A 19,613-nucleotide genomic window follows, 5' to 3' on the forward strand; every position below is an offset into this window, starting at 1 on the left:
CATATTTAAATCCACTGTACAAGCTGGAACAGAAAATACCATACCTGGTCTTCCACACTGTGTATTTCCCTTCATTTTAAAACAAAAGCACAGTAGAGGTACAATCTAATCAAATTCTACTAACCAGGAGACAAGATGAGCTGCTTGTCACTTACCATCTGTTGAGTGTTTTTCTTCATCAGTCCCTGAAGCAGATGTTAGATGTGAAACTGATCACTACCCTTAAATCACTGCAGTTTCACAGTTTAGTTCGGACTGGATTGTTCTTGCTTTTGTTCATATTAGCCAGCGAGATGCGTAGACACGGAGATGAGCATTCTTTTAAAAAGGTACTGAACTCTACTTTGTGCACGATGATCGCAAGTACTGTGTTTGTACATTGCATGTAAAAACAAAATCATCCTAAACTCAGAGGACAATGGCCACTTTTCACTAAATTCAGATAAGGCATCTATCCATAACCAGAAAGATATTTATTCATGGTAACAGTCACATTATTCCTATTCAGGAAGCAAAGAGTTCCATGTCCTGTCCAGCACCTAGCATGTGTCTGCACACAGCGACAATTTAACCAATCGGGATGTCACTAAGTGGGAGGAAAGTGAGGGAACTGAAGGTAATGCAAGCAAACAACATGCAAACTCCACCCAGAAGGCTCTCCAGTCTGGGACTGAGCCCAAGGCAGTGACCTTTGAGGCAGCAGTGCCGACGGTCACTCAGTGAACTCTGAATGCCTGCTCATTACCACCGGGCAGACAGAGCCAGGTGGACAGAGCTCCTAGAAATTCAAGAAGACTTAAACATTGGCAGTATAAAACGTCAGATGTTTGTTAGTTTAAAACTCTGAAAGAGCTTGAGAGCAAAGTTTTCTCCTTGTTTCCATAACGGTAAACATTTCAAAGGTGCAAATTCAGCAAGCAGCAACACAGAAAGGTCAAAACTAATATCAATATAGATTTTTCTTTTTCCCAAGTGGAGTTAAACTCTTTTGAGTGTCACCTTGTTTGTTTCAGAAAAATAAAAAGGCTTTTACTTACATATAAAGCACAGTCAAACTGATTGTTGACTGCAGTCTTTGTCTCATTCAGTCCAAACTCCTTCACCAGTGACTATCACCCTTCTCGCTCTATGGGCTAAGGCTGTAAGACTCAAGGGCAGACATGCAGAGATGGACTTGACTGTAGAGTTCCCTTGTCTGTGTGGAGCAGTAATGGCCACCATTAACGTCCCCTGTGTCCAGTGGAGGGACTCGGGAACAAACCCCTGTCAGATCTCACCCCGAGCCTTAAAGGCGGACGTGCTTTTTCTCTCAGTAACACTCAATCTACTTCAAACTCCAAGGATGATCCTAGCCTGTCATATTTCATTCTTCCTGTAAGGCAGGTCAGTGATGAAATGCATCAAAGGCAATCATCCCAAAAGGTCATTTGTAATATACGTCCAATGTAACACAAAGCAAGGAGGATTACGAGCAGAAGTGTTATTAAAATGTGTTAACTGGAGCAATACTTTAGAATGGACAGTATTTGCAAGTAAATAATAAATAGGATCAAAAAGAGGAAAATCTGAGTTTGAGAGCTTATAAATGTGTCTATATGCATCGAATGAGAAATTTTAAATGTGTATTTTCTACAAAGTAGTGGTAATTAAAGAAATACTGAGCAATAACACTGGGATGGGTGTTAAATACTTTTCCTTGCCTTGGTCTGAAGCCAAAAGATGATACAGTACATAACAGTATGAGTCAGGATCATCACACAGATCATGAATTCTATCAGAAAAAGAAGGCTACAAAATGACTGAGGAACGCTTCTTAAAGCTAATTTATTTCTTTCTCTACTTCAGCAGAGAAGAAAACAAATTCAAATATCAAAGTCCTCGGCCCACAACCATTATTGCTTATGTATGATATTTAACAGACATAAAACAATTGAAAGTTCTTTTGAATGTGCAGTAACACCTTAGTGTTGCAATGCAACACCGTATAATTACTATACACTTCGCTGAATTTTCAAAATTCAGACTCAAGACATGTTTAATTAAAAACCCCATAACATACAAGTCACATACGAGACAGTATTGAAAAGTTCCAGCTCCTCAGCTAAAACGAGTGGGTTGACCCAGACAGGAAGGGCTCCTGCCTGCAGTATTCCAGCTCTCCGACAGGAGACAAGTTTTTCAACAGCAGCTTGCTCGTCGTGGTCAGTGGGCAGTCTCCCCTGAGCCCAGCCCTGTGCTGGGTGCTGTCAGTCGGTGTGGCCGTGCACCAGCCTGTAGAAAATAGAGTCCTCCCGCTGGCACAGGATGCTGGGAGACTCAAACTCCGCCACCTTCCCAGCATGCATCACGAGCACCTTGTCAGAATCCATGATTGTGTTGATTCTGTGGGGAAAGACATGACAGAAAAAACTGTAATGACACGACAGACATGCCCAAGCAGGACTGCAGCCACCTGTTAGGTGGGATACACAGGAAGAGATAAAGAACAACCACCCTGACAAAAGAACATGTCATTCACTCTTCATGATGATAAAAAAATACATGTATTTGAGAATAAGTGTGTGGTTGGAACAAAGTTACATTTAAAACATTTTTAAACCATTTTCCTTACTAAAAGAAACAATTAGCTGTAATTTATCTGGCCACTATCATTCTCATTATCATCATCAATGATCTGTAGACACCGTCATGCATCAATAACAGTATAGCATCCCGGTTCAGCACGCAGGCATAAAGCACCTGTGAGCAATCGTGAGGACTGTTTTCTCTCTGAATTTCTCCCGGATTGTCTGCTGCAGGAGTCGGTCAGTTTTCTGATCAACGCTGGCTGTAGCTTCGTCAATACACAGTATCTTCAGACAGAGAAAAGGAACCATTAAAAACAAGGAAGGCCCAACAGCATTAATGAGCAGAGATAAGAAAGGGCAGTGTTTTCCTATGAAAAGTCAAAGTGGATGTGTATTGTTTGATGATACTGAGTAAATGCCTGGGAACACATTTCAGAACCTACGCTGTTTATTCCTAACAACAAAAGGACTTCTAATGGTGTTACTAAAAAAGCTGTCTGTGCTTTCATATCATGACTTCTCCTCAGAATATTCCCAGACAGTTAAGAGGATAGAGTTACAGAAAACCTCAGGGCGAAAACATGCACGTCTTGAATATTTCAGGTATGCACTACAGCGCAGTTGGTGTGTGCGCGCCGCCTGGTCTATGTGGCTGGTGCCCTCAGACAGACCTGCCCCCGCTTCGCCCCGAGTCAAGGTGGGGCTGCACCGGTACCTTGGCTTGCGTCAGCAGAGCCCGTGCCAGGCACAGCAGCTGGCGCTGCCCCAGAGACAGGCTCTTCCCTTTCTCTCCCACCTCCGCAGCCAGACCCCCTGCCGGCCAGGAGAAGAGTGTCAGTACCACACGGTGCTCAGCACGCAGCAGGACCCCGGCTGCCCCCGCGCTGCCTGCAGCCTGTTGCACGAACTGGAGAATCCCCGACCGGCCCAGCTCCGGCACGACGAACCTGGGATCTCATATTCAATTCCTGGAGGGCCAAGGTCCTTCCTGATCTCTCAGTAACATAGTAAAGACCGTCAGACGAGTTACAAAAGACAGGCCATTCGGCTCATCTAGTCTGTTTCTGATAGTGATCCGCTAATCGATCCAATAATCTCAGCCAGCTTTTTCTTGCAAGATCCTTGCTGGGTCTGGGGAACTTGTTCCACACTCCCACAACTCTTTGGGTAGAGAAGTTCCTCCTGTTCTTCATTTGAAGTGCACTCCCCAGTAGTGTAGCACATTCCCTTAAGCACCAGCATGTTTTGTGTATCTGGTTGGTCTATAAAGTCTGCCTGATTACGTAACAGAAATATATTTTATATACTGACTAAAATTGTACACAATATTTTGATATTGTCTAGATGATGCCTTAGGGTGTTATACAATTTGAATATACAGTAACAGTCCTTGATTTAAATTCGACACTTTCAACACCACATGCTAACATTTTTCTCATACAGCCACAGCTGCCTCAGTGTGTCCTATTTATAGTTTCCGTTTCTCCTTCCTGTCCTCAGACTCAGCCTGGCTCCTCACCCATCCTGGCGACGGCCTCCGTCAAGTGGCACTCCTCCAGCACCTCCAGCAGGGCGGCGTCGGGCTGGCGGCCGCGGGGGTCCAGGTTCTCCCGCACCGTCCCGCTGAACAGGAAGGGGTCCTGGGGGATGACGGCCAGCTGGGACCTGCACAGAGACCGCAATGACTCCTGCTCGGCTCGGGACAGAGGCGCAGGCGACACACCAGACTCTGTCTGTGGCTGGAGTACAACGGCAGCCTGGCTGCAAACCGGACTTTCTCAGAAGCCTTCGCTCCATCGTCAGGCGCATCAGGGACACACAACAACAGACCAGAAAACAACAGGGAGAGGATACTCGGCTCGCCGAGCCGCACAAGGACACGCGCAGGGCCTGCCGAGCGGCCGGGGGGGGGCTCACCGGAGATCGGTCAGGCCCAGCAGCCGGGTGTCCACGCCGTCGACGAGGATCTGCCCGCCGCTCAGCTCCACCATGCGGAACAGCGCCAGGAACATGGTGGACTTCCCCGAGCCGGTCCGCCCCACGATCCCCACCTTCTCTCCGGGCCGGATCACCACGCTCACCCCGTCCAGGGCGTTGGGCAGCCCCGCCCGGTACGCCAGCACCGCCTCCTGGAACTCGATCTGCCCCCTGTGGGGCCAGCTGGGGGGAACCTGGGGCAACACAGCAGGTAACAGGTCACCACTGGCCAGACTTCGCTCCTAACCCTGACGGCCCCCTGTATACAGGACACGGCTCATGACCAATTGAGGCAGCGAGCCAGCTGTGTGCTCAATGCTAGCGGTCTCTCCTGACCAGGCGAGTCTGGAAACATCAACGCCATTTTATGGACTTTATAACAGAAGGTACCGGTGAGCAATTGGTAAAGATAAGATAAGATCACTTTATTACCTATACAATTTCTTGCATTAGGAATTTGTGTCCATGAGACACACAGACAGGGAGAGAAGCTGGGGGTCAGAGCGCAGCGTCAGCCATTTATACGGCACCACTGGAGCAGCTGGGGTTAAGGGCCTTGCTCAGGGGCCCAATGGAGTAGGATTCCTCTGCCGGCCACGGGATACGAACCTTCCAGCCCCAGGCGCAGATCCCTGCCACAGAGCCACCGCACTGCCCTTAGTCAGCTCTCCTGAGTTCATCCCCCTCCTCGGGCCCTGAAACGTGTTTGCTCTCAGGAACGGGACTCCGAGCCCACCCGAGCACTCTTACCTCAACACAGCCCCCCTGCGGCTCTATGGGAGTGTCGGTGGAGTACTCCTCGGTCCGCTCCACGCTCACCATCTGAGTCTCCGTCTGCGTGAAGCTGAAGATCAGTCCGGACAGCAGGCTGGTGATGGAGAGGGCGTAGGACAGGGACAGCCCCACCAGGCCTGCGGAGAAGCACAGGAAGAGCGAAGCCACAGAGAACTCATATCAAAATCAGTGCTGCTGCGGCCCAAGGCATCACGGTGATCCTCAACAGAAATCTTCTAGTACAGCAGCTTTCAATTGTACTGCACTCTCCCAAAACAACCGGGCACTTTCTTCTTCATATGTGAAATTATAATATATCATTAGAACATAGATATAAAAAGACATGGCTGCTGCTGGAAAGTTTCCTTTACAAAAGGATATGTGCCACGTGAGAACTTCACATGAACAGATGGCGGCACTGAATAATAATTAAAACTGTGACAACCGGGACCCTCAGCACAATGTGGCGAGTCGCACATCCCTTCCCGCAAGGGTAAAAAAAAGTGTCAACAATGACCAGCAGATGGCACTACTGCCCTTTGGTGTCCCATCAGCAGTGACGGACAAGCTGACAGACAAGGAGAGAATAAGGATTGCCGACAAGCGTCTCGCTTACCTGGATCAACGGATTTTTTCTGGTGCTGGATCACTGCAATGACTGCAATGCCGGTCACCACGGCAACTCCAATCATCTGCAGCCGGATGTCCAGCCACTGCATGGCCGCGTTGCTGGCAAACAGACAGCGCTGGTTCCTCTCCAGGCGGCTTTCATTCTCCTTCTCGAACCTGCGGGACAGCAGGTTCCACAGCATTATCCCATTCCACTCCGGACACCAGCACATCAACTCAAACACACAGGTCCGTGCTTTTCCTCAGCAACTAGTGTCAATATGAGAACCATGTGACAGTGCTAGATCCCATTATTACTGGCAGAGCCCTGTGTCAATTCAATTCAAACAGCTTTACTGGCAAGACCAATGAATTACAGTATACTATCAACACAACATCTACAGATCTGTACAATACAAACATATCATAACACATTCACATACAACACATAGAACATTATTGAGAGACAGGCTCACTGTTCCTCAGGCTATGACAGGAGATCATGTACTCAACTGAGTTCCCATCTCCCTCTCCTAGTAGGACTGATTCTGCCAGGTGTGTGAATAGTGTCACTGTCAGAGCCCTGTGCTGCTGTCAGACTAGTATCTGTCAGAGCCCCGTGCCGCTGTCAGAGCCCCGTGCCGCTGTCAGAGCCCTGTGCCGCTGTCAGAGCCCTGTGCCGCTGTCAGACTAGAATCTGTCAGAGCCCTGTGCCACTGACAGAGCCCAGAGTCACTGACAGATCTCTGTGCCTCTGTCAGAGCCCCGTGTCCCTGTTAGAGTCCTGTGCTGCTGTCGGAGCCCAGAGTCACTGTCGGACCCCTGTGCCGCTGTCAGAGCCCTGTGCCTCTGTCGGGGCCCTGTGTCCCTGTCAGAGCCCTGTGCCGCCGTCGGGGCCCTGTCAGAGAGCCGGAGAGAGAGCTGACCTGGGGGCCGCTCGGCTGGCGCGGATGGTGCTGAGGCCGGTCAGGGTCTCGGAGAAGTGCGTGTAGATGGGGGAGAGCGTGAGGCTGTAGAGGCGCTTGAGCTCGCGGGAGGAGTGGCGGTAGTAGCGCTGGATGAGGTAGTAGAGCCCAGCCAGGGGCAGCAGCACCAGCAGGATCCAGGGCAGGCCGTAGCTCATGACCACCAGCATGCCCAGCAGCCCGAACGCGTTGGCCAGCAAGATGTTGAGGATGAAAGGCAGCGTGTCGTCCACGCTGTACAGGTCAGAGGAGAAGCGGTTCACAATGCGGCCCAGCGGAGTGGTGTCAAAGAAGGTCACTGTGGCCTGAGGGACGCAGGAAGGGACAGACAAGGGATGAGCTCACACGAATACCTGACAGCTCCCCTGCGGTATCAATACGCATCTGTACCTTCAGCCCAGCTCCCCACAAAAACAGACCCGGTGTTTGCAGCGGCCATCGAGTCAGTAAGAAACGAGGAGGCTTAATTAGAGAGACCAGTCTTTTTTTTTTTTAACTGCTGCGGTTGAAGAGGGCGAGAGCAGCTGTTCGCCTCTACGTCTTCCCTTGTCGCCTGCCATCAACAGCCTTAGTCCAGATTCAGGGGCTCCTTCAAGCTCCACGTCTGCCCTCGGCTGGGGGCAGACTGGGGACAGCGGGCGTTACGGGGCTGCACTTCTACTCTCAGGACTTTTCCGCCCCGTGTTGCGCGGGTCTCGGCAGCACGCCCGTCCGCGAGCCGCGGCTCAGCCCTGTACCTTCAGCACGCGGTCCAGCAGCCTGTCGTGCACGGCCGTGGCTGCGCGGACGGCCCCGTAGGCAAACAGGAAGGCCCTGATGGCGGTGAACACCGAGTTGCCAGCAGCGATGGAGCCGTACACAGTCAGGTAATACTTCAGGTCCGAGGAGCTGTTGGGACTGGGAGCGGAGCCCATCAGAGGGACAGGTGACCTTGGAGACAAGGAGAGAGCGCTGTAGTCATTCATTCGGCACTGTGGGATGAATGAGTGACTCCGGTTAATGGTACAGTGTGTGGTTTGGGAATCATAGTCTCATTTAAACAGGTTCTATTTACAGGCTGAAGACAAACAATATCTGTGTGTAAAGATATCTAAAGTCCTCTGGGGCTGGGATACTGCTTGACACCACCATTCTGTCTGCTATTTAGTACAGAGAATATAGACCAGCATCTTGGTGTCTTGGTCCAGCGCATATTTCAGTTTCAAAGGGATCTTTTGCATCCGCCTACTCCTGCTCTAGAGAATATTTGCTCAGAAAATGACTTAAAATACAAGTAAACAGAAAACAGAGAGCTAACGGTTTCCACCTCATTTAGCTACGAAATTGAACAATTCAGTGCACGAAAGGACATACGAATAAGACAGGCAGGCTCTTAAACAGCATTATAAAATTCACGTGCAACTCACAGAAGTCCTCCCAGAGAGAAGAGCAGCAAGCGGGGTGAGAGGTGAAGCAGAGAGGGGTCACCCTCTGCGAGGGACACGTTGTCCGTCTTCTTCAGGTGAGACACCCAGTTGGACAGCCACCACTCGGAGACGTTCTTCGACGCTGAGGGCCAACACAGCCGTGTCAAACAGCAGCCGAACGTACGAACGACAGCCCCCTCGGGGCGGGGCAGCTGGTCCTCACCTTGCATCAGCAGCAGCGAGAGGAGGATGGACAGCGCCAGGCAGCTGCCCACGGCCAGCCAGTAGGCCCGGTAGACGCGCAGCGACACCACGCCCGACTGCTTCTGCTCCTCGCCGAGCAGGCTGGCCTCCACGGGCGCCTGGTCCGCTTGCTGCAGGCCGCGCTGCTCGTCCCCGGCGCCGTCTGGAACGACAGGAAAGCGCGGCCGCCCGTCATCCTCGACGCGTTCGGGCTGCTGGTGGTCCTGAGCTACGGCCTGCCCTGGATCCTGCTGGTGCTGCTGCCCCTGGCTGGGCTCCACTACCTCATCCAGCGCTACTACCGGCACTACAGCTCTCCCGCATCTACACGCACTTCTCCGAGACCCTGACCGGCCCCCCAGGTCAGCTCTCTCTCCGGCTCTCCAGCAGCCCCATGAGCCGCTGTCCGCGTGCGGTGCACTCCCGGGACAGCCCTGACGATCGCGAAGGGCTGTTTCTGCCCCGTGCATTAGAAAGGAAGGACGGTCTTTTCTTAGAGCATGAATTCTGGAGAGCCTGTAGAGAACATGCAGGCAGCAGCCCCGACTGTGACCACAAACACTGATGCCCGGTCGGAGGCACGTTACCCCACAGTAACCTGTCTAAAGCAGAGGGACACACCTCCAGGGCAGGAAGGCCATGGTGACTGCGGGTCCTCATCCCACCAGCTCTGCTCGTAGACTAACTGAGCTGATCATTAGTTTAACAAGACCAGCTCACCTCTTCCCAGAGGTCCTCTTTCTAAAGAGACCCAGGACACCTGCTGGACACTGGCCCTGTGCTTTAAAGTTTGCGCCTGACTAAATGAAAATGTAGCATCTTACTTATCTAGCTCATCGGCTGTGCTGTATGGCTGCTATATGCAAAAGTGGATTGGGATATACAATCCCTTCATGGATGCAAGGAATCATAATTATTACCATTTATTGCTTTAGTGTTTTGATAGTAGTACTGTTACAGGAGTATGTTACTACTGGGTGCGCAATCCCAGTCCTGGGGGATTTTCATTCTAACTCAGCTTTTCATGACCTAATGATAATGACATGATCAATCTAATTTAACAACTTCTTCCGGTACGGACTTCCAGGACCACTTAGACTTGTCATAAGGTAGAAGTGTCCTGTGGGGTTGCTGTGCATGCCACTGAGATTAAACTGGCACAACAATCAATAGCCCATAGCAGTGCAATATCTCCTGTTTCCATTACTTCATGGTTTTATTTCTGCAGGTATGATAATACCTTTTTCCTTCCTATTATCATCATTCTTCCTGGTTTTGGGAACTGCTTCCACCAGAGGAAGAATTTCCTCAGGGGTTCCTGGAATGAAATAAAAAACACAATCCTAACCAAATCCACAAATAATTAAAAGAGTCATTTCAAGTCTGACATTTAAAGACAGACTGCCAAGGGTGGGTTAATTCACGAAGACAAATAGTGCTTTGTGAAATTAATACTTCTATTTAACACCTTACATCCTTATACATGAAAGTTAATCAGAATCAATCAATGTAAAATATTTAACCAACTGAGATCATATCTCATCTTCTTTTATCTAGAAAGAGTAAATGGTTTTGGTTTAATTTTCTAAGCCAGGGTTCCAGAGCTTTAGTTCGTGCTGTACCAGTTTTCACAATCTTCCCCTCATCCATCAAGACGACGACATCGGCCTTGTCGAGAAACTCAGTGCGGTGCGTGCAAAGGATTCTGGTCTTGTGCTTGAGGATTCCCAGAATGCATTTCTCCAGAAGGTGACTGGCCACATCAGCATCAACAGCAGCCAAGGGGTCGTCAAGAAGATAAATGTCTTTTTCCTGGGAACGGGAGGGCGTGGAAAAAGCAAGTTTTTCCACTTTTAATAACCGAAAACAGAAGGTTTTACTAAAGATAATATTACGGTCTCATTCAATGGTCACGAATACGACTACAACAGTCCGGGAATGTTCAAGACTGCCTTACCATGTAAACGGCTCTGGCTAAGGCAAGACGGGCTTTCTGTCCCCCGCTGAGAGTCACCCCATTTTCTCCGACCTCAGTCAGGTCCCCTGATGGCAAAATCTGCAAACGAACATCAGCAAAATCAGAGCAGGCCGTGTCAAACCCAACGCCTGAAGCTTTGGCCTTCAGAGCTCTACCAGAGCCAGCTCGGACGGGACTGAATCACACAGAGTAAAGGCAGGGTGCCGAGCAGACCGGCACTGCTCCTGTTACTGTTACTGACATTACTCAACTGAGGAGTTCCCTGCTGATAATGAGGACAGGGCTACTGCACTGCCTTGATCAGAGTCTGTCGTTTCTAATTTGAGGAAGACACAGACAAAGTATTTAAAGGCATTAAAAAGCCATCTTCAGGTTGGATGCAATTTGTCCCTGGCAGTTTTAGGATTTATTAATTTAAAACCAGAAATGATAGGCCTTCCTGCCATGCTCTTTTAGCCAATAACCTTGACATTTTCATGAAATACCTGGATGAGATCCTTGGATCAAACTAATCACTATCAAATGGGCTAGATGGACTGAATGGCTCCCTCTCATTTGTAGCCTCTTACTTTTTTACGTCCTGGGACTGGAATAATCACTACATAATCCACCCATTTGCTAACTACTTTATCCAGTTCAGGGTTGTGGGGGAGCAGGAGCCTGTCCCAGCCAGCAATGCGCACAAGGCAGGACACACCCTGGAAGGGACGCCAGTCCATCACAGGCCCGATACACAGACACAAATACTCACACCAGGGCCAATTTTCCCAGGAGCCAATTCACCTACCAGTATGTTTTTGGACTGTTAGGGGGAAACTGGAGCACCTGGGGGAAACCCACACAAACACGGGGAGGGCGTACGAGCCAAAGCCGCTCCCACTTCAGCGAGAGCACCTGCGCTGTGCGCCCGCCCGCTGCGGAGAGCTCGACTCACGCTGAGGTCATCGGGCAGCGCGCAGGCCTCCAGCACGGCCCGGTACAGCCTGGCGCTGTGCTCCTTGCCGAAGAGGATGTTGTCCCGGACGCTGGCGTGCTGGATCCAGGGCTCCTGCGCGGCCAGGCCAAAGCCGAGCTCTCTGCCCTGCACGTACAGCAGCCCCCCACACCTGCGCAGGCACAGAGCGTTAGGGCTGGAGGAAGCAGCTGCCGCGGCAGCAACACGGCACCGCAAAAACAAGCAGGAAGATGATATCTTCTGCACATCCTATTGCAGCTGAACTACAAATCCAATACTCTGGCAGCTTTAATGTTTGACTCCAAACTTCTCCACCTCGTAATTTTGCACCAAAATGATTCTACACAACTACACGTAGTCCCTGTACTTATATTTCTGTGGGCATGATTAGCTCTATATTTCCAAGTGAGTGATGCAGCAAATAAAATCACCAGGCCAGAATCAAATCATTATGCTGCAGGAGCTGAACCACTCTTACTCCTGTTCTTGGGAGCTGTAATATATTGATATATTAAATAGTCATGTAACAGTCAGCTATGAACAAGATATAAATAGCAACAATTACTATTCCTTGACATTATGAGTCATCCTGGGTGACTGACAGAAGCCAGTATTCTCCAGAAACTCCCCAACACATCAGATGAGGTAGATAAGCAAAATGTTGCTTCACTGACTTCATGAAAGGTGAACCTTAAGGGAGTTGTACTCTACTCTTACAGACAGTGCTAGCGGATTGTTAGTGCCCACGGACCTTGGTTTAACGACTCATCCAAAGGACGGAACCTCACGCAAAACTACTGTAGGCTTGCAGGAACTACTGGACAGTAAACTCTGGCGCAGTGGGGAAAGTCCCACCTACTTGTACACTGACACCACTTACAGTCGCAACCTGGTTGGCCTGACACCGCCCTGCTTTTCTTTGATTCCTTTGGTTACCTGTTTAGTTCTCCAGTGATGGCTGCCAGCAGAGAACTCTTCCCACAGCCCACTTTCCCCACCACGGCAACCAGCGCCCCCTGTTGGACAGAATGATCACTGCATCACATGGGGGAGACCCCCCGAGCCTCTTCGTCGAGACATAACATAACATCACTTTTATCGGCCATATACAATTTCTTGCATTAGGAATTCGTCTTTTCGCACACGCTAGCTTGCTCTCCATGAGACACAGACACACAGACAGGGAGAGAAGCTGGGGGTCAGAGTGCAGGGTCAGCCATTGAAGAGCACCCCCTGAAGCAGTCGGGGTTAAGGGCCTTGCTCAGGGGCACAACTTAGTAGGATTCCTCTGCCAGCTGTGGGATTTGAACCGGCAAACCCTCCAGCCACAGGCGCAGATCCTGAGCCACAGAGCCACAGCTCCGCCCCATGGCGGAGGAAACGAACGTTGTTTGCATGCCGTTTTCAAAAACATCTAGAAGAAACTTTCCTGCTTAGAAAAGTTAATCGGTCAAAGTGCCAAGCCGTTGGAAATCGTTATGGCTACTGTTATGATCAAAAGAAAGACAATGGCGTAACGATGAGTCAAGCTGCTGTCTTCGCGAGCGGCGGCCGGCGGGAGAGGCAGACCTGTCTGACGGTGAGGTCCAGGCTGTGCAGCTGCAGGCTGCCCCCTGCTGGGGGGTCCCTGCTGGCCGGGCCCTGCCAGGAGAAGGCTCCGTGCTTCAGCTGGATGGCGGTCTGGGGGTCCTCCGGGACCTCTGGGAAAACACAGTTCTTCTTCAGGAATCGGCCGTCGCTTTGACCCCCGAGCAGCTAACGCTCGGACCCACCTCGACCGCGCAGCGGGACCCCTGGCCGGCGCAGTCCGGGCGCGCAGCGGGACGCCTCGACCGCGCAGTCCGGGCGCGCGGCGGCGGGGCCCGAGCCGGCGTCTGCACCCCCACTCTGACCCCCGCTGCCAAGCAGACGCACACCTGAGCTGTAGTAGGCGTCCAGATCCTGGTCTGACAGCTCCAGGAAACGCTGGATTCGGTCCAGAGACACCTTGGCCTCTATGGTCCCGTTCAGGACCCAGGGGAAGTTGTTGAGGGGCATGATGAGCATCCCCACTAACGCCAGAGCAGTAAACACCTGCAAGAGAGCAGCAGTTAACAATACGAAAAGTTTAAAGGTAATTTAAAAGTCAACCCTCACTTGCATTCATTCCCTGGTAATACATGTTTTTAGCCTGAACATATTTACAACCCTTTAGGCTTACGTTACCTGCCGCAGTTTATGATAGTTACATTAAGTGCTATTTACAAAGGAAATATAGCCTCTAATGAATCTGTGGGGAATCGTGTTGCAAAAGTTTTTAAAACAAACCTCCTTTTAAGTTAATGGTTTCCAATCCTGGTCCTGGGGACCAACACACCTGAGCTCTCAGGTACACAGTCAGACCCTTCACTGATTTTATAAGAAGAATTTGAATTTGAACTGCGTGTTCCCAGCTCTTGACCAACTGATCGGACTCCTGGAGAACGGCATTCCACAGGCAAGGGGATCACCGGATTGGCCCTGCGTTTCCTTGGGAGATTTCTCAGTAGGAGCAGCAGCCAATATAACAGCAGGCAGGGGCAGAGGGCAGGGTGCCGTGTGAAAGACCCTGCAGGTCAGGGAGGCAGTGGGTTAGTGGTATCCCGAACTGCAGAGAGTTTCGATTGCACAGGAGTGTTTAACCCCTGTGCTTTAACATCAGTAGCCAGCCAGTCCTATGTCCCATTCAGGTTTGAGAAGTCAGGAAGAGATAAAAAAGACTTGCAAGGGATTTGTTTGGCATGGGATTGAGAAAAGAGAGATGGATCTAGAGAGAATTTAGTAGTCTTTTAAGTGTGTATTGTATTCCTGGATTAGTTTGAATTCTAGTTTGAATTGCAGGTCTTGGAAGACCAGGATTGGGAACCGCTGTTTTAAGTGCAAACTGGAGCTATTCAAGTACAAGCAGTCAAGAAGGGCGTGTGCACACACACCCAGTCTGACCTTGGCAGCAGTGAGCTCATGGCCCAGCAGCACATATGTGATGAAGGTGATAATGGAGATGACAACAGGCAGCGCTGCCCAGGTGTAGACGCACACAGCATCCAGGTATTTGATGGTCTTGAGGTGTGCCAGCTCCTGCTTTCTGCAGCCAGCGATCTTCTCCGCAAAGTGCTTCTCCCAAGTGTAGAACTTTATCACCCGCATCCCAGACAGGACCTCAGTCATCAGCTAAAGGTTTAGACACGGACATCGTGGCAAATGAAGTAAAGAAAACCTTTTAAAGTGCATGATCATTCCACACTTAGCACTGATGATCCTGGCTTCATTTCATGCATTGTCAGCAGAGCACAGGTTATTTTAAGGTTACTGGTAGATCTCAGGATCATTTTATGATTTCACTAGTTTAATCTCTGTAGGGTGAGACATACTGTAGACAGTACACACCAGTTGTCTCCTCCTTGGTCCCAGAAAGCCTCAGCCTTCCAGGTTTTAGATACATAGCTAATAGGTTTTATTTAAACAGCTAAACATCACATTAAACGTGATTAACCAAGCCAGTAACAGGCTCACTGAGCACTGAGCTTGCATGAAAGGTGGAAAGCCGCGTGTCCCCGCAGGAGCAAAGCCGGAGCCCGTCAGAGGTTACCTTGACGCGGCTGTCCTTGTGCTTCAGCATGCTCTTGTTGTTCTCCATGATGCGGCTGGCGATCACCTTGTTGAGGGGCACCAGCAGCAGCGCCAGGGCCAGCCCGCCCAGGAAGGCCACGCCCACCTGCTGGTCCAGCAGGTAGAGCGTGATGGCGAACTGGACGGGCAGGCTCCACACCTCGTGGAAGCTGCCGAAGAAGTTGACCAGGCGGTCGGTGTCGGTGCTCATGAAGTTGACCACCTCGCCCAGGGTGAAGCGGGCCAGGGTGGTGCCGCTGACGCACAGGGCCTTGCGGTAGATGGCGGAGATGATGGCGGAGCGGGCCGCCAGGGAGATCTTGGACACCTCGAAGGTGAAGACGTTGCGGAGGACTGCGGCGAGGAAGGTGCTGGCGAAGAGCCCCAGGGCGCACCACACCCCTCGGCTCAGGGGCGCCGCGCCCGCCTCCATGAAGCTCACCAGGCTGTTCAACAGCAGCGGCCCGGCAAACCCAAGCATGTTCCCCGCCAGCTTCAGCGCCCCCAGCAGGTAGTACCTGGTCCCGAAGGCCGCGTGCAGCACCCGCAGGAGCCTGACCTCGGGTGTCGGAGGAGAAAGCGGACCTCCCTTCCCACCGGGCGCCTCCGGCGGCTCTGGCCAGCCCGCCGCGCCCTTCTGAGCGCTCCTCCCCAGCTCCCGCGGCCCTGCTGCCTGAGCCACCGGCCTGCACTCCTCCCAGCAGCGCTCGAAGTGCTCCCGCACGGCTGAGGTGCGCAGCCCGCGGGGCAGGAGGTAGAGGTCGGAGTAGCTCTCCAGCTCCCTGCGCCGGCCGCGCTGCATCAGGGGGTTCAGCCAGAAGTAAAAGAGCCTGGAGATGCAGCCGCTGCCGTCCTCGCCCACGATCTCCCCGGGCCCGGGAGCGGCCAGCAGAGGGGCGCGCTCCGAGTCGTTGACGGACAGGGACGCCCGGGCCCCGGGGCCGGGGGCGGCCCAGGCCAGCAGGTAGAGACACAGCAGGAGGAGCCGGGCAGACGCCGCGGCCAGGCGCAGGAGCCGGAGGGGCCGCCCGGGGTCCAGGTAGCCGGGGTCCCGCAGGTAAGACACCAGACTAACCACCAGGGCGGCGCCCGGCAGCAGGGCGGAGACGAGCAGCTCCGGCGGGCCCCTGCCCCTTCCGTAGGCGGATCTGCGCAGGGCCGCCAGCGCCCCGCAGTGGACGAGCCATGCCAGGACGGCAGCGCCATCGGCCAGCACGTCCAGGTAGAGGGCGGGCTGCCGCAGGAGGGGGGACACCGCGAGGTCTGCGGCGAACAGCAGGGCCAGCAGCGCCGCCGCCGCGGCCCGGCAAAGCCACCCCCAGGCCGGGGGGCCCCCGGCCGGCGCACAGCTGCGGGGGAGGAGAACAGAAACCGGCCGGTCACCGCGTCCGCTCCTGCCTTCGCACCCGGCCCTCAGACAGCGCCTGAAGGCGGGCTCATAAATCACGTTCGCACACACAACGACATCAAACACACTGAAATATCCCCTCGCCTGATCTTTACGTTTGCCATGTTCAGAGAAGACCCCGAGATCAATTAAGCCACAGCGCGCGCACAACGTGCCTGTGTAAGGGCCTGAACACATGCAGGCTGGCCTACCTGGGGGTGCTCAGGTAACAGGCGCTGGAGAGAGCAAGGACAGAGTGTGGCAGGGCACCGAGAAACAGCTGGCTGAAGCAGGGGCTGATGGTGCCATTCTGCCACACCGGCAGGGGGTCAAGACTGTCCGTGTGGCAGAGCTCTGCCAGGAAGTGAGCCATCTCCCACACTCAGACCGTCATCTACAGAGAGGAGACAAGCGGGCAGTCAGGCCGGTACTTCCCCATTAACGACGACGGCAGCGTACATACTGTACCTGCCTGAGAGAATCTGGGCGTCTGGCCCCTCAGGCTGAACAGGTCCTTCTGAGAAAGAACATTGCTGTTTGTTGAACTGGTGACAAAGTGGGATATCACCAGCAGCATTTACTGTATTAAATACACAGGGTGAGACCAGTGACGTGAGACCGAAAATACCGAGAATAAAGATGAATAATCTAATACAATTATAGTCTATATACTGAGCGAAATATAGACGCGTCGCAGGACTTGTTTACCTCTGGTTCCGGGCTTGAATAAACCACAGGAATCCTGGCACAATCCTGCCACTAAACTATCCCGAACGTGTACAATGTAACGTCTGGGATTTTGTTCGTCTTTTCCCAGCACACTGAAACCTTCGAGGACTAGGCGGACCCTTATTAAGTTATTAATAAGCCCTTATTAAGTTATTTCATATTGAGCCCTTATTAAGTTATTTCATATTGAGTTCAAGTGACTTTCAAATGAACATCATCACTCTGTAAAAGGTGAATTGAAAAATAACGCGCTTTGCCCACAATAGAAAACAGAAAATGATGGGTTTACTGCTGCTATCCTTTCCGTTTCACTTCAACAGCGCACACGTTGCACACAGACGAATGATACATCATAGATTTTAAAAATATATATTTGAACAGCTTCTTCCGACAAAGGAGCTGCGTATATGATCAACATGCACATTCAGCATCTGTAAATGCCTACTAACCCGGACAGAAGCGACCTTTAACATAAACCCATAAATTCCAATAAGCAATAAGTTTTTGACTTGTCGGTGACATTATTACCTTGATATATTGCGCTACAATACGCTGTCATCACTGCGCTCACCAACTTTCACCATCTCTCTGCGTTTACTTTCATCGCCAAGCGCCAATGACTGCCTGATATCTGGAGTCTAATTCAAAGCCTCATAAACGCAAACTAATCACAGGTGATCGGAACCCGTGCAAGATAGTAACTTTTGCATTGCGGAGAGGTTTCGGAGCGAACAACATGGATACATGGCGGTGTTGAGGTGCGTCTCTTTAGCGCCGCCTGGGGGACTGGAGGTGTATCGTGCTCCGGCCATGATCGGAGAGCCGCGACGACCGGGGACATAATCGCTTTAAAAGCTTTGTTACAGCTGCCCTTCAGTTCGTTGAACTCTTAAATAACTTGAAATCGCTAACTTAACAAACGAAAAGAGATGGATCTAGTTTAGTGTACGTAGCGTGCATGCCTTTACAATTACAGCAACGACCCGGAGACCAATGTACACAGCTGGAGCTCCACCTGCTTTGCGCGAAGTAACTCGCTCGGACTAGATACAGTAGGGTCTCGACTGTGGTTTTAACCGGCTCCACCCCAGTCCGGAGTCGTGAGCTCTTACGGGGACCTTGGCCTGCTCCTTTGCTCCGAAGTGACGGCCGGAGCTGTGTTATTCTGGCTAGCCGGGTTAAAGCTGTCCCTCAAGATCTCAGGTGCGCGCAGCGATCGGGACTGTGACGTCATGCTCTTTAATTGAACCCTTAATTGCACTGACACGTTCTTGGACCTTATGCAGGTTTCCTTCTGCGCCAAAAGTTGGGAGTCCCAAGTTACTTCATTGAGCGCAGTAGTTAAAAAATGAACCCCAACATGTTTACAAGTTGAGTGGTATAGTAGCGCAGTGGTGAGCAATTTCTGCCTTGCAGTGCTGGGGTCCTGGGTTCAATTCTGGACCTGGGGTGCTGTCTGTGTGGAGTTTGCATGTTTCCCTCTAGTTGTACCAGTTTTCTCCTACTGTAAAAAAGACATACTTGGAGGTTAATGGGCTGCTGTATGAAAACTGGCAGCAGTGTGAGTGTGTGTCTGTGTCTCTGCCTGCCCTGTGATGGACTGGTGTCCCATCCAGGGTGTACCCTGCCTTCCTCTGGTGCTTCCCAGAAGAGCCTCCAGCTACCCCACGACTCTGAGTTGGATCAAGTGGTTTAGAACATGAATGGGTGTTCACGATTTAAAATACAAAGGCATGAAATGAATCTTATTACTAGGTCAATGAAATGTTCAATTAGTAACCTGGGGCTGAGCTTCGTCTAATTCTGGTCCTGGAGAGCCAGCCCTTTTCTAAATTTTCCAGGTCTCTCTAAAAGCATCAGCACCAAACGAGCTATAGGAAGTTGGTAAAGTGGCCCATTTGAATCAATTACTAAACTTCATTGTTAGCTAGAGGAAAACCCTCCCACACACAGACATCGGCCCTCCAGTCCAGGACCGGTCAATAATGCTAAAGTTTAAGGAAAACTGTATAATCGAAGGTATACGATATGACATTCGCAACACGTTGCAGTAACTGAGTGTTTTCACTGGGATTTTCAAGCACAGAGCTACACAAGCTATCATTATGCATTTAAATGCTCTTCTGTTTATTCACACGGGTTTGGGAGGCCCACGTGGTTTAACAGCTATGACAAAATACACTTTTCAAACATTCCCAATCGCAGTAGTCCAAGACATTTGAAACTTTACCTCCTATCTCGTTCTCGTTGCTCCTCCATTCAGGACTGAAATGCGGAAAGCGATTTGTTTTTTATTGCACCGAATTGTGAGACTGTTGTACCTCGCACTTTGACCAGCAATTATGAATTTTTAAAAATACTTAAAGCAAAAGTACACCGGAACAAAGAAGGAGCAT

General features: G+C 51.2%; 1 protein-coding gene across 5 annotated transcripts; it reads right to left on the reverse strand.

The window, feature by feature from the left end:
* Positions 1–1,805: 1,805 nt before the first annotated feature.
* Positions 1,806–19,511, reverse strand: abcc10 (ATP-binding cassette, sub-family C (CFTR/MRP), member 10). Of its 5 annotated transcripts, none has more exons than XM_015363070.2 (23): positions 18,233–18,323; positions 16,957–17,005; positions 16,701–16,882; positions 15,082–16,450; positions 14,436–14,663; positions 13,391–13,547; positions 13,044–13,174; positions 12,411–12,490; positions 11,454–11,625; positions 10,499–10,597; positions 10,164–10,353; positions 9,782–9,859; positions 8,522–8,704; positions 8,299–8,440; positions 7,630–7,822; positions 6,854–7,197; positions 5,935–6,104; positions 5,295–5,455; positions 4,485–4,738; positions 4,087–4,232; positions 3,283–3,380; positions 2,740–2,852; positions 1,806–2,382 (listed from the first exon to the last, which is right to left on the reverse strand). In XM_015363070.2, the coding sequence occupies exons 3-23, from the start codon at positions 16,859–16,861 to the stop codon at positions 2,247–2,249; spliced, it is 4,605 nt and encodes a 1,534-aa protein (XP_015218556.2). In that variant the 5' UTR covers positions 16,862–16,882; positions 16,957–17,005; positions 18,233–18,323; the 3' UTR covers positions 1,806–2,246. The 5 variants fall into 5 exon arrangements, with proteins under 5 accessions (XP_015218556.2, XP_015218555.2, XP_015218557.2 ...); XM_015363069.2 differs by lacking the exon at positions 18,233–18,323 and adding an exon at positions 17,746–18,220; XM_015363071.2 differs by lacking the exon at positions 18,233–18,323 and adding an exon at positions 17,746–18,220 and having other exon boundaries at positions 16,952–17,005.
* Positions 19,512–19,613: the final 102 nt, after the last annotated feature.

The sequence above is a fragment of the Lepisosteus oculatus genome, chromosome 17 (assembly GCF_040954835.1).
Source record: "Lepisosteus oculatus isolate fLepOcu1 chromosome 17, fLepOcu1.hap2, whole genome shotgun sequence".
Taxonomy (NCBI): Eukaryota; Metazoa; Chordata; class Actinopteri; order Semionotiformes; family Lepisosteidae; genus Lepisosteus; species Lepisosteus oculatus.

Coding starts and splice junctions, on each gene's coding strand:
- abcc10 (XM_015363072.2), bottom strand. CDS start 16,861: ATGGCTCACTTCCTGGCAGAGCTCTGCCACACGGACAGTCTTGACCCC. Junction 6,105..6,853: donor GCCAGCCGAGCGGCCCCCAG/GTCAGCTCTCTC, acceptor GCTGTCCCGCAG/GTTCGAGAAGGAGAATGAAA. Junction 2,853..3,282: donor CTCTGCTGACGCAAGCCAAG/GTACCGGTGCAG, acceptor CTCTGTCTGAAG/ATACTGTGTATTGACGAAGC.